This window comes from Rhinolophus hipposideros (assembly GCF_964194185.1).
Source record: "Rhinolophus hipposideros genome assembly, chromosome: 7".
In the NCBI taxonomy this organism is placed as follows: domain Eukaryota; kingdom Metazoa; phylum Chordata; class Mammalia; order Chiroptera; family Rhinolophidae; genus Rhinolophus; species Rhinolophus hipposideros.
The window spans coordinates 50,505,489-50,519,257 of record NC_138053.1 but is presented as its reverse complement, the minus strand read 5'-3'; the positions used below and the strand labels follow the sequence as shown (position 1 = coordinate 50,519,257).

Below are 13,769 nucleotides of genomic sequence, written 5' to 3'. Positions count from 1 at the left end.
AGCCCACACAGAGCCCTGATCTCTAAGCTCCTCATTCTAATCATCTTTACTATTCTCACCTCCAGGCAACTTCCAGCTATTCACTGCCATAGTCGTACCCTAAATGATACCCAAAACTTGTGAACGTCCAATCTCTGAAATATTACATTCATACAACTCTCTTTCTGATCAGTCTCCTAGCCTTCTCACACTCTCACTCAATTACTCCTAATACACTTATTCCTTGGACTTAGAGATTCCTGGTCCCTTAATCCCTCTATTTTTTTCCTATCAGCCCCTTACTACCTTTGCTTCTTTCCCACCCCAGCTTAGGAACCATGCTTAATGACTTCTACATCTTTCTTACCGATATCCTAAACTTCCTTGCTAAACTGTCATACAGAGCACCTACCTAGCAAAAGCTCAATTCTGCATCAAGAATGGACCATTTTCTTCACATCTAAGCAAGGACGGAGAAGCAGTGCTAGAGAAAAAGAGCAGACTGCTCCCAGTACACCTGGGCTCTCTTACCTCAAATGGGCAAGCCCTCAGTATCATCCAACGAGCATCCCTGGTTCTCTGGCAGAAGGCCTTCCTATTGTCTCTAGCATCTACTTCAGACCTCTCCTCAAACTTGCATCCCTTCCACTTCCCTCGCCCACTCTCATCAGGTGTTCTAATTATTTTTCCTTCTCATTAGCAAAGGACTAAAAATTTAGGCTCCAAATCCATCCTCTCCTTTTCTCTGTTGTACTATAGAGCTCTCTTTTGTTTTCTGACACTTCTCTCTCGCCTCCTTCCAATCCGCATTTACGCTTTCTCAACTCTTTCTAACCCTTAAAACTAAAGATTTTTAGACTCCATGTGTCTCTACCATTCCATCCTTTCTCCCCTCCCGTGAAAGCCAATGTCTCTGAAGAAGTGGTCCTCCATGACTCACTTCTCGTCATCACTGCAATGATGTCCAACACTGCTGTCACCACCACGAAGGTCATCAACAACTGCCTTATCACTAAATCCAAGAAATGCTTCCCTTGACTTTATTTTACTGGACTACTCAGCTGGCAGTGCTGACCACTTAACTACTTCCTGAAATTATCTTCCTTTTATTGTTATTAAAGCAGAAACATCCAGAATTCTCTCTGCTTTTAGGAAAGATGAGAAATGAACTTCTTTAAGAATAGATCACTTTTAAAAAGCAATAGAATATCTGTCAGCAAGAGTGATGGTTAAATAAAATGTTTGAAACAAATAAATTTTTTACTCCTATATACTATAATCATTATTCCCAAATCCTTCACAGACACACAGACTTTACCTAGTATTTATTCATTTGTTTTTATGTAGTGCTCAGTAAAGTTACTTTAGATAATTTAACAGTTTCAAATGCTTATGAAATATGATTCAGAAAAACAACAGTGTGAAATTTAACTTGAAAATTAAAAACATAAAGCAATGGTTAATGTGGAAATTAACATTGGTTCTAAAATTTTAACAGCTGAATAAGTACACTGCACGAAAAACAATAAAACTTAAAAAGCTCAGGTGATCTTAATGGTATTACAATAGTAATTATTATGCTTATTATGTATCAGGCACTGTTAACTGCTTAAGTATGTTAAATCTTTTCATCCTCACAATTCAATGAGTGTAGGTAGGTACTATTTTTGTATCATCCTCATCCATGAGGAAATCAAGGGCTCAGAGTGGTTAAATAACCTGCTCAAGTATCACTTATTAAATAACTCTGAGACAAGTTTTTACAACCGGGACAGAGTAGCTCCAGAGTGGGAGTGCTTAAGCATTGCCACATTGCCGCAACAAACCACCATGAACAGTTTATCTGCCATCTTCCTCCTACAGAAGTAGGAAGGAATTTGATCCTTTTCTAAAATCTGAAACACAACGCAAAAGCTTTTTGTATAATCAACTTCAAGTGCTTCCCCAAACTCCATTCTCTCTTCTTGATCTTCTAAGAGAGGTCTAATTTTCCCACTCCCTTCAATATTGACTTGACTAAGATTCCACCTTGCCCTACTCACATACCACACATCTTCCCTTTCATAGCTTCCAAACCATCAATCAACTGATAACTCCCAAGTCTCTATCTCCAGCTCAGGTATCTCTTCCGAGTGCCACATCCATGTATCTAACTACTATCATCTCAAACTCGACAGGTTCCAAAATGGAACTCAGCATTTCTCACTCCAAACTTGCCCTATCTTCTGTGTTTCCAGTAATACAGATACTTTCGCTATTCATATAATTGACTGATCCAAACACCAAGTGTAGCCAGAGTGATCTTTCTAAAATGTAAATCTCACTATATTGTTCCTCTATTTAAAGTCCTTTGGTAGCTTTCATGATGAAGTCCAAATTTCTGAGCATGGTATACCAGACCCTTCATAATATGGACCCTTATTACCTATCAACCATCTTTCACCAGTCTCTCATTTCCCTCTAACTCCAGCCACACTGAATTTTTCCTGTCCCTTAAATAAACCCAAAATCCTTGCCTCTAAACCAGTAGTGTCCAACAGAATGTTCTATGAAATGGAAATATTCTTTATATGCACAATCCATTATAGTAACTGCTAGCTACCTTGAGCACATAAAAATGTTGCTAGTATGACACAGAAACTGATTTTTTTATTTTAATTTAATTTAGTCACATTTGGCTAGTGGCTACTATATTGAACAGCACAGCTCTAAACCTATGTAAGTACCATGTTTCCCCGAAAACAAGACCTAGCAGGACAATCAGCTCTAATGCGTCTTTTTACTATAAGACTGGGACTTATATAAGACTAGGTCTTATATTAATTTTTGCTCCAAAAGACACATTAGAGCTGACTGTCCGGCTAGGTCTTGTTTTCGGGGAAACACGGTATGTGCTATTCCCTCGGCCTGTCAAACACAAGTATGTCTGCAAAGCCCTGGTCAGTGCACCCATCTAACACAACATCATTAGTATTGATTAATTTGTTAGGTTATTCCCTTTATTTATGTAGTTAATAAAAAATAACATTCTACTCTATACAAGACTCTTTAAAACCTTTGGCGGAGCAAGCTCTATAACTTCATTTACATACCATACTTGTTTACTTTTTAAAGTTTAGTCTTCCAAGATAGTGGCTGACTTACAATTTATCCTAAAAGGACTATCACTTTAAGAAATGAACAGGCTCCATAAATTAGTGAATGAAACGAGAATATTATAATGCCATATTACACTACAAAAGCATTTAGCTTTGCTTCAAAAATACGTATTACATAAATGCAAAAGAAAAATGACTGAAAGATCCGTATCAGGTTAACTGATTTCCTCTGGGTGTTGAAATTATGGTTATTTTCTAGCTAATCTGTGTTTGCTAAATTTTCTATGAAGAAAAGGGGCTATCAGTCCAGTGATTCTCTCCTCTCTGTTGTATCATCAATTTTCCCTCTTCTACATCAGATGGTTCCATCAGCAAACAAAATATGAACAAAAATATTGTTTCTCCCACGTTAAAAAAAAAAAATCCTTGACCTAACATTCCCTTCCAGGTACCACTATTTCTCTGCTCCCCATACACTCATACATACTCACTACAATTATTCTCCTTTCCCTCTTGAACCCACTCCAGTCGGACTTTCAGCCCCACCATTGCACCTCGTCCCATCACTGTACCTAAACAGCGTGTCAAATGTCACCAGTCCTCCACAAAGACAAATCCCAAACTCACTTGTCAGTGATCTTCTTGTTTGACCCTCTTCATACTATTTGACACAATTACTCCAGGAATGCTCAGGTCTTAGTCCACTGATTCCTTCTGTGTCTACACTCACTCCTTTGGGGTCTCATCCAATCCATGGTATTTAACACCATCTATAACCTGACGGTTCCCAAACTTGTAACTCTAGCCTGACTCCTCCCCCAAGCTTCATGTATCCAAGTGCCTTTTTCACATCTCCCCTTGGGCGCCTAATAGGCATTTCAAACTTGAACAGGCTCAAGTTCGTCATTCCCTTCCCCCGTTAAATTCCTTTTCACACAATCTTCTTTACTTTAGTTGATAACAACTGGGCAAAAAACCTTATGTCCATCCTCGATATCTTTTTCTCTCACACACATCAAAACCATCAGCAAATTTCATTGGCTCTGCCTTCAAAACTCTGTATACACAGAATTCAACCACTTCTCTCCACTACCAATGAGCTGATGTCGTCATCAGCTATTCTTGCCTGGAGTACTTACTGCAATAGTCTCCTTGCCTGTCGCTGCCTCAGATCTGCTGTCTATGGCAAAGTCAGGAGGCAAAGTGATCCGCTTTAAAGGTAAATCGTATCACTCCTCTGTTCAAAACCCTCCAATGGCTTCCTTTCTCACTCCGAGTACAATCACGGTTCTTAAAGATTTACAAAACCCAGCACGATCTGGCCCCTTACTTCTCTGGCCTCATCTACTAACTTCCCCCTTCTCTTCCTTCCATCTACTCCAGCTATACTGGCTTCTTCGTTGATCCTCCAATCAGCTGATCCTCAGTCAGAAATCCTCCTGCCTCAGAGCCTTAGCACTTCTTCTGAAGAGTCTTGTATTCTTCTGACTGAACACTCTTCCCTCACCTCTTTCAGCTATGTGCCCTATTGAGGAATTCTCAAGTATCTTTTCCTGACCCGGTTATTTCAAACTCAATGCAACCTCCACCGTCTCTATCCTATTTCCCTGCTTTATTTTTCCCTCCTCGTCATCAAAAGACTGGCCATATATTAACTTTTTATCTCCCATCTTCCTCCCACTAGAATGTAAGCTCCATGAGAGCAGGCATCTTGTCACTGCCCCATCCTCAGCACCCAACAGTGCCTGGCATACAGACAACCCTCATGTCTGCTGAATCAATAAATTAGTTCTATAATTTTTTTAAAGTTTGAAAAAAACTCAGGAAATGAACAAGCAGTTCCTAAGTACCCAAGAGACTATAACCTTTTTGAAACAGGAAATGTATCTGGCACACAACTGGCACTTAACATAGTTATTGACTTCTACACACCCATTCTGCTCAAAACCCTCCAACGGCTTGTAAAATCCCAAGTTCTTACAAGGCCCTACATAAACAGCCCCCCACCTTCCATTCTGCCCTCACCTCTCTGCTCTCAGAGTACTGACTTGCCCCTCATCTTTCATGACTACATTCTTCACGGAAGCTCTAAGAAACTCTGAGAAAACCCATTCCTAGAGTAAAGCTGGGTAATGCCAACCCACAGACCCAGCCTTATTCATGAGTCTCTCCGGCTGCCATGCTAACTCAGGCAGCTGAAGGATCAGACACTGCCCTTCTAATTAGGCTTCTACTGGCAATACAAATAATCAGTCCATCCATAAGCAGACATTGACCATAAATTGTTCACTTTTGTAGATCTATGAACTTTTTCCAGCCGATATGCTAAATAAGTCTTTCCTAAATACACAAACCAGCAAACATTATTCATAGTAATATGAAATATAGGAAAATCATTTCCTTCTTGATTATTCTACTTTGGGCTCTTCACTTTAAATCTTGAATTTTGACTGCAGGCAATTTGTTTTTGTCAGGCGTTCATTTACATACACAACTGCAACACTGTCAAATTATTTCACTATAATACATTTGTCATTCCATGAGCACTTTAACGTTTCATGCAGTAAAAAAGAACATTTCAACCATCTGCCTGCTTTTTGAATCATTCAGTTCTAGTAATGTTGCTCTAAATCCTAAATATTTTTTGTAAATAATGTAATTTTTCACATCTTGAGATTTAATGGTAAGGCCGGAAATTTAAGTATGCCAGATTTCCTCCTCAGATTTCACCAAATCAGTGTTCTTAAAATAACATATCCTGCATCAAGGGATGAATATTTTCTTGGCTTAATATTTGTTAAGATAAATAGTAAAAGTCAGAACTGACTCTCCTCCAAGAAGAAAAGCAAGCTAAGCAAATAAAATGGAACACTTTTACAATCCGTTGGAAAGTAGGAGCCTGCTTACAGGCAGTAAATAAAATCTTATTTGATTTGAAGTGTATTTCAAGAATTAAATTATAGAAACCCTACTCACCATGTTAGTGACAATCTTAACTTGAGTAGTCAGCCCTTTGTAAAACTAGCGGTCTTATTTATGTGAAGACAAAAACAACCAGTTCATCTAGCTAGGAAAGCACTGCAGATACCATTACACGGTTTCTTCTTTTGTTAACAGCCATCTTGGAACAAAGACATGTACTTAGCGAAAGATCAATAAAACATTCACATTGCCTACAAGTTACGTGCCCTTGCAAATAAAATTAAAAAGTAGGACTCTATTTACATATATAACATGGCAAATATGTGGTTAACATCCCCAAAATTAGATGTAGGGACCATAAATTTCAACCAGTTAAGCAGAATAAGATAGATCAGCTACCACAACTGGAGTTCTTAGAACTCAAGGGATTTAAATCTCGAAGATGACAAGCAGGACAACATTATGCTAGAGCAATCATTGGTGCAGTGTATCTTCAGACCTTAACCCTAAGCTTCTGAGCACAAGAGAAAGGAATTCACAATGAGAAGCCTGTGCCTCGTCATGATATGCTAACAACTGAGGGCACCAACATCTCAGCATCTCAAACTAAAATGTTTGACATTGCAAAATTCCAGCATTTCCATTTTCTTCAGTTAATCATTCTGTACATTAAAAAGGCTTATAATAAATACCTCTCAGCAGGTATATCAACTGAAAAGTTGAGAATTATTTCACAATTTAACATTAATTATATACCTGTATTACTGTTAATTTTCATTTGCCTTATCTCACCAACCAAATTCCAAGATTCTTAAAGGCAAAGTAAAGATCTTATCATTGTTTTGTATTTGTAAAGATCTTATCATTGTTTTGTATTTTTGTGCTGAAAACACAGAAGAATGATCTACACATATGGAATAATTTCAAATTGGCAAATAAAGATGCCTTCGAAGAGTGGAAGAGAGACGGAAGAAATCCTGACTGCACAGTTCATTCAACACGTGACAATTCCAACTCAATTGGAAGTGGTTAGGGTCAACCACAGCAAAGACTCAAGCAATGCCCTGAAGAAAATAGCTGTCTGGACCTATATATAATATTACTTCAGTGTGATGAAACAATACATCAATACAATACAATACAACACAGTACAATACAACAGGGATATCACAGCAGGTCTTTCTTCTGTATAAGGTCCCCTGAATACCATGCTTTATCTTTTAATTACACTGGGTAAAGAGACAGCCAACATTAGTAGCATCTGAATCAATGAGTAAAGGGTCTGAAAATATTTATTGAGCGAAATTATGAGCCAAACACTTTGCTAGGCAACTTCACATAAATTACACCATATAATATTAGGTGAGTGTGTGAAAGAGATGCTTCTATTCTTCTATTCAACAAATATTCATTGAGTCACTACGTAACCTAAGAGTAGAGAATGAGTGAATGAGATAAAGAGAAATACTAGGGAAAAGTGGGGAAAAAAAAAGGAGCAAACTTTGAACAACTGAAACTATAAAAGTGTTTTTAAAAATTACAAAAATACGGTACAGACTCTAAAATTAATTATTACAAATAAAAAAATGGAAGCAATCACAGAAAAACAAGTGTAGAAGCTCAGATTGAGACACAATGAATCTTTGAGGTGTAATGAAAATAATGTTTTATGAATAAAGTAGTGCCATCTGGGACTGATGTATCTTTATTTTTAACAAAGGAAACTCAAGAACCTCCCTACTAAAAAGTTACTCATTCAGCTGCGCTTGTGTACCCTGGAAAGAGAAAAAGTGGGGCGGAGCTATAGTTAGGTCCACTATAACTGCCTACAAACCACAAACCCATGTAATCTCCCCAGTGGACTCCACTGAGGAACACTGATATTAAAGGTTCAAACATTATGTGTAATTTTCATGGCTGATGTAAATTTGACAATAAAATTTAAGTTAAAGAAGGCTAGGCTTTATTAACGCAATGCAAACACACTAATGTAGTTTTGATTATATCATAATGACGTGCTATCGTATGACTACAGAAAAGCATACTAAATTGGCTCTATGAACCTACACAAATGAAAAGTCCACCCCAATTTCATCAGAGACTAAAAATGCTACATTCCCATGTGTTTCAAGTGGTACTGCACTGCTAAGTCACTGGTTACTAGGACCTTTTCATTGTTAAACCCAAGGCCTCTTTTCAGCCTTCATTCTTCATCCTCATTATGCAACTCCTTATAGCTGACCGGTTTCTCTTACTAACTTGACTCTTAGCTTCCTTTTTTTTTTTTTTTAAGCTTCCTCTGGTTTCCTACCCTTTTGAGCACTCTCTCTCTCTCTCTCTCTCTCTCCCTAGTTCTTTTTCCATTCACACTTAAAATATTGGCATTGCCTAGAGATTTCTCTAAATAGCCTTCTCCTCTAACAAGAAAAGTTCTCCCAGGATGGTTTCATTCATTCCTGTGCTCTGATTACTACCTACAGTTCTAAATGCTGATGCCTTAATCTGTATCTCAGCTAAACATGCATTTTCTTTTGCAGTTCTCCTGGTTTCTACATGATTTGTCTGAAAAATTCCTTCCCTCCACCTGGTAAAAACCTCAGGCTTTCAGACCTAAAATGTCACCACGTCAGTGAAACTTGCACCAACTTTTCCAAATAGTGTTAGTTAATATTCTGGTTTAGAAATCACTTTTAACTACATCACCTTGTGAGAACTTCACAAGATAGGCAAGTATTACCATACCCTTTTTAGAAATGAGGACAGTGCTTGAAGAGATCAAACAACTTGAATGAGGAAACATTACTACAAGTGGAAACCATTAACTTATATCCAGGTCTTCTCACTCTAGGTCGAATGCTTTTCTAATGCACTGAGATGCTCTTAAAAGAAATCAGGAGATTTAGTAGTCTTACTATTATTAAGAAAAATTAATTAGTCCCGTTTCCTTCTAGAAATTAATTCCTAATTAAATGTTTAATCCAGAAAATTATTAAATTTTTAAATTATACACAGGCAGTTGGTAAAGATGAAAAAACAGCTTATTTAAGACAAAGGAAAATAATTCAGGGAAAAAACTAAAAGCAAGAAAAGTTTAGAACAGTCTCAAAAAAAGGAATACAAAAAATTAATTCTTTACATTTTAAATCGAGAACTGAAAATAGTGAAGCCAACAATCTAATATGCAGGCTTGATTAACCAATAAATGATATATAGGATCTTCCCTAAAATTAGGGAGTTGCTAAAACTCCCTAATTTGGCTTTTGTTTAAAGGGTAGTGGGGATAAATAAGATTAAATTCAGAAAACAAAATCATCAATAATCCTGTGACTAGGAAGTGATTAGGCATCCTTGTGATGGTTAGTGAAGGATGAAAGGACACAGGGCTCTCTAGGACAACAGGCCAAAGAGCAGAACAGTAGAAAGGGTCGGAGGTGGAACATCAACATTTTGCAGCCATCGTGGCAAAGACTAGTTCAGGAGATTCATCAATTGTTGCTAAATATCGGGGGTGATGAATTTAATGAGGAGAAAGACATCTGCATGTTCTCAAAGTGTCCCCCCATCGATAGATTACTGGTAACAAAGAAATAATAGACAACCAGACAATTATTATTAAGATGGACATCCTATGCCTTTGGATACAATAGTTTGAGAAGGACACATCACTTATGTTAATACTCTGGCCAGGAATACATAACATGAATCTAAACATAGGAAACACCAGTAAATCCAAATTGATTAATGTGCTATAATTGGCTTGCATTCTTTAAACGTGTCAAGGTAGTGAAAGACAAAGGCTAAGGGACTAGTCCAGATTAAAGAGATTAGACAACTAAATGAAATACATGATCCTGGATTGGATCCTGTACTGAAGGGAAAAAATTGCTAAAATAAAAAATTCTTTACCGGATTAAGAGACAACACTGGATTATACTAATTATATTGTAGATTATACTGATGTTAAATATCCTGAATATAACAGTAGTGTGGTTGTGTAAGACAATCTTTCTTGAAAACTACACACTAAGGTATTAAGAGTAAAGGGACGTGATGTACACAACCTATTGTCCAATGGTTCAGAAAAAATAGTATGAATGTGTGTATGTATCTCTGGGTGTATACAGAGAGACAAAGAGAAACAAAGCAATGTAGTAAATTTTTTTTAAAATTGGCAAATGCATAAAGTGTAGTTGTCTGTACTAAGAACTTTTTTGTAAACCTGAAACTATTTCAAAAGAGCAGAGAAACAAGGTAAGCTTTAAATGTTTTATATAAATTTTGTCGTTTTGTTTTTAAAGGCAAGAAATATCACCATTTTACATATGAGAGAACACAGGATCAAGAAAGATTAAGTGACCACTTCCAGAACAGGGGTCTCATTTGGTACAACCCCATTCATTAGGTTGTAGTTCAATGGCCAAAATGTTTCTAATTCCTGGAAGCTTCAAGGTCATGTACTGTTTACAGCTACTCTTCACAGTTTTAAACTTTTAATGAGTTGTATGCATTCTCTAATAAAAGCACCATAAATTTCATCAAGTAGAAAGTAGCACATCCAAGCACTAGAGAATACACTCTAAGAGAAGAATGTCTGGGTTCAAATTCAGACCGTGCAGTGTTCTAGCTTTGTGATTGTGAGCAAGTTAACCATTTGTGCTCCAATTTCCTAATCTGCAAAGTGGGATCAGAGAAGTACAACATCTGGAAACAAGCTACAGGGCTGTTAGCAGGACTGAATGAGATAATAAATGTAAAGATAATAAATGCACAAGCACTCAATACATGTTGGCTATTTTTATTTTAAAGCCGGCCTGCTCAGGCACCTCAACAGCATGCTGCTCAGTCAGAGCCATACATTTTTTTCCAAATCAGACCTAAATCTGACAAAACAGGAAATCAAGGGCTCTAAGAGAAAAACAGATGTTCACAAACCATAAAAGTAAATTAATTGTAAGCAAATCACATGCAAAACAGACTGATGTAGACTTATAGGTTAATTCTACAGTAGAAACATTTTGTCAACAGAACTGCAGAGCTGCAAAGAGCCCCTTGTTAGAATCCATCCTCTAAATGCACAGAATGAAAAAAGGGAAGAAATTAGTTATTTTACTTTTACACTTTTCTAACCTGAGAATAAAGAAAACTACTGTATTCCACATGATGTATACAAGATTTCAATAAGCTTAATAGTCAAAATGTAATCCCAATTTCAACTACTGGAGCACTTTCCAGACGGCCCAATCTTGTTAGTAAAATGTATATCAAAATTTAAATAGACTCTTCTGACAACTGCAAAGCAAGGAGAACCAAGTACTTTACCTTAATTTAGCATGAATCTAGTACGAACCCATTATGTAACCATACTGTTTAGTATTGAGAGATCAAAAATAAGAAAAATATAAAAATGATTACAAAATATAAATCTTACCAGGATCCTGTAAATTAAACACACACCCCCCAAAAAAAACAATTTTGGGGTGTTTTCATTCCATTTTTTGGTGGTACTTAAAATATTCTTACCAAATTTTTAAAAACTAAGAGCACCTTGTTTAGTGTTTGTTTTAAAAATTCACATTACTAACTTATAAAATTTTAGGATTTGTAAATAGAAACTCTAAATATTCTCTACTCATATGCTTATTATTTAGTTTGGAACTGGGTTGGTTTTGTTTTTGTCTGTTGTGCAAAGGATATTGTCCAAGAACATTAATGTTTGTATAAACTAATTTGTGCATTCATAGAGCGCCTGAACACCTCCTTGCACCTACACTCCAGAGTCACAGAATGGTTTCCCATAAGCAACCCTCACACTCCAACTCTCCCTCTCAACGCCCCAAACACTTTCACCCTAATTGCGAATTTCTCCACGTTTGATCCAGCAATCATTAAATTGGCTAAAAGTGTTCGTTCAAAATTCAGATTCCTGTGCCCCAAACCAACTCAATCAGAGTCGTTGGGGATGGGACGTAAGCTCTCCAAATGGTTCTTTCACTAAAGTTTGGAAACGACCAGAGCCCCTTGCACACACTCACCCCAGCTCCCCATCAACGCCCACCACTCCCGAAAGACCAAACCCCACCCACCTGCGGGAAATGTTACCGCCCAGCCCCGCAGACGTCTCAGGACGACCCCACCCCCTTCCGGGAGCGCGAGCCCCGCGCCCGCTCTTCCCGGGCCCCCCGCTCCTCAATCCCCGCACCCCAAATCTTCCTCCTCACTTTTTCAAATCGCTGCTAAAGAGGCCGAAGGCTCCGGAGGGGGAAATGGTTGAGGTCGCCTCCTGACCCAGCTCCGTCGCCTCCCCTCCCCCGGACTGCTCATTGTAAGCGAAGCTGTTGCTGGACATTGTTGCGATGCTGGCAGGTATCGTATTGGTCCTGCAGGAGGTTCTCTCCGATCCGCTCCAGCCCGAAACACACGGAACAAAACTAGTTGTCGGAGGGGCGCGCGCAGGCGCTTCCGGACTCGTCACGGCTCCTTAAGCCGACCAGGCGGTCCACCCCCTGCGCATGCCCAGTGTGCAGGCTGGCCGGAGCCCACCGCCGGCCACTCCAGGGCCGGCCTGGATTTACCTTCTCCGGGTTTTTGAGGTAGCTGAGAGGCTGGGACGTGGGCTGTGCCTCCGGGAGGCCCTGCGCTGGCCGGAGGCTGGTCTCTCGGCTTTTAAAGTTTCGTAAGAGAGAGGTATCCGTTGCACCCGTTTTGATCCTTTAAGGAGGTTCCCGGAGCCCCGACACCTCTTTGCTGGCCTCCTGCTGTAAATCAATAGCTTTCAAGTTTCTCCTGAAACGCCAGTTAACACGCCAGATCAACTTTCCTAAGAACACCAGGATCGCTTTTCCTTTTCAGACTGGTTCCTGCTCCTCTCGCTCCAGCCAGTGATGCCTGACTTTCCCGTCCACCCTGCGCAAGCCTTATCCCATCCCGCCCCACGTTAGCGAAACCTTTCTCTCCGCTGCGTTTTACTGCTGTCCAAGCCTGAAGTTTCTTGATACAAAAAAAGGGAGCCATAGACTTTCTGAATAAAATACTAAATATAAAATGCAAACATTAAAATTACCCAATAGTTTTTTTTATATAATAACAGAATTTTTCAACATTAAGAAACTTGTCCTTAATATTATATAATATATAATGATAGATATTGGAACACGTCATCAGCTCTTCTGATTTAAAGAAACACTTAGTAACCTAGAAACAGAAATATTCTTAGCATTCTTATGCATATATATAAAAAATATACACAAACATATAAACTTAAAATTCCACCACAAATTATACAATATAAAGCATCGTATTTAATAGTGGAACACTAAAGGCATTCCAGCTGAAATCAATAAAAGGACAACTATGCCCATTAACGCCGTTATTATTTAACACTGTTCTAGATTCTAGCTAATCCAATAGGACTAGAAAAATAAGTAGTGAAAAAGAAGAGAAAGACTATAGTAATATTTACAGATGATATGATTATCTTGCTGGATGATCTAAGAGAAAATTATTACACCATGAATTGATTAAGCAGAGTTGCCAGAGGCAAAAAAACAACACTCTGACACACCAATTGTATCTAATTAGAAAATGTAATTTTAAAAAGATCCTATTCCACAATAGAACAAATAGGCCTTAAGAAATAAGCCTTAAGAACTGTAAGACCTAAGTGAAGAAAAACTATGAAATTCTGCAGTTTAAATATGGAGGGGGATATATGAAATATGAAAAGATAATCTGTTTCTGGATAGGAATATTCAAGTGAATCTGTATATTTAA

General features: G+C 38.1%; 1 protein-coding gene across 2 annotated transcripts in view; it reads right to left on the bottom strand.

Moving 5' to 3' along the window:
* Positions 1-12,851, bottom strand: part of AP3B1 (adaptor related protein complex 3 subunit beta 1) — a 223,026-nt gene extending 210,175 nt beyond the window's left edge. For both annotated transcript variants that reach the window (XR_013993671.1, XM_081054083.1), the window contains exon 1: positions 12,218-12,851. Coding sequence is in view for 1 of the 2 variants with exons in the window: in XM_081054083.1 (XP_080910209.1) it covers positions 12,218-12,345 (128 nt within the window). In the remaining variant the exon portion in view is untranslated. The remainder of the gene's footprint in view (positions 1-12,217) is intronic.
* Positions 12,852-13,769: the final 918 nt, after the last annotated feature.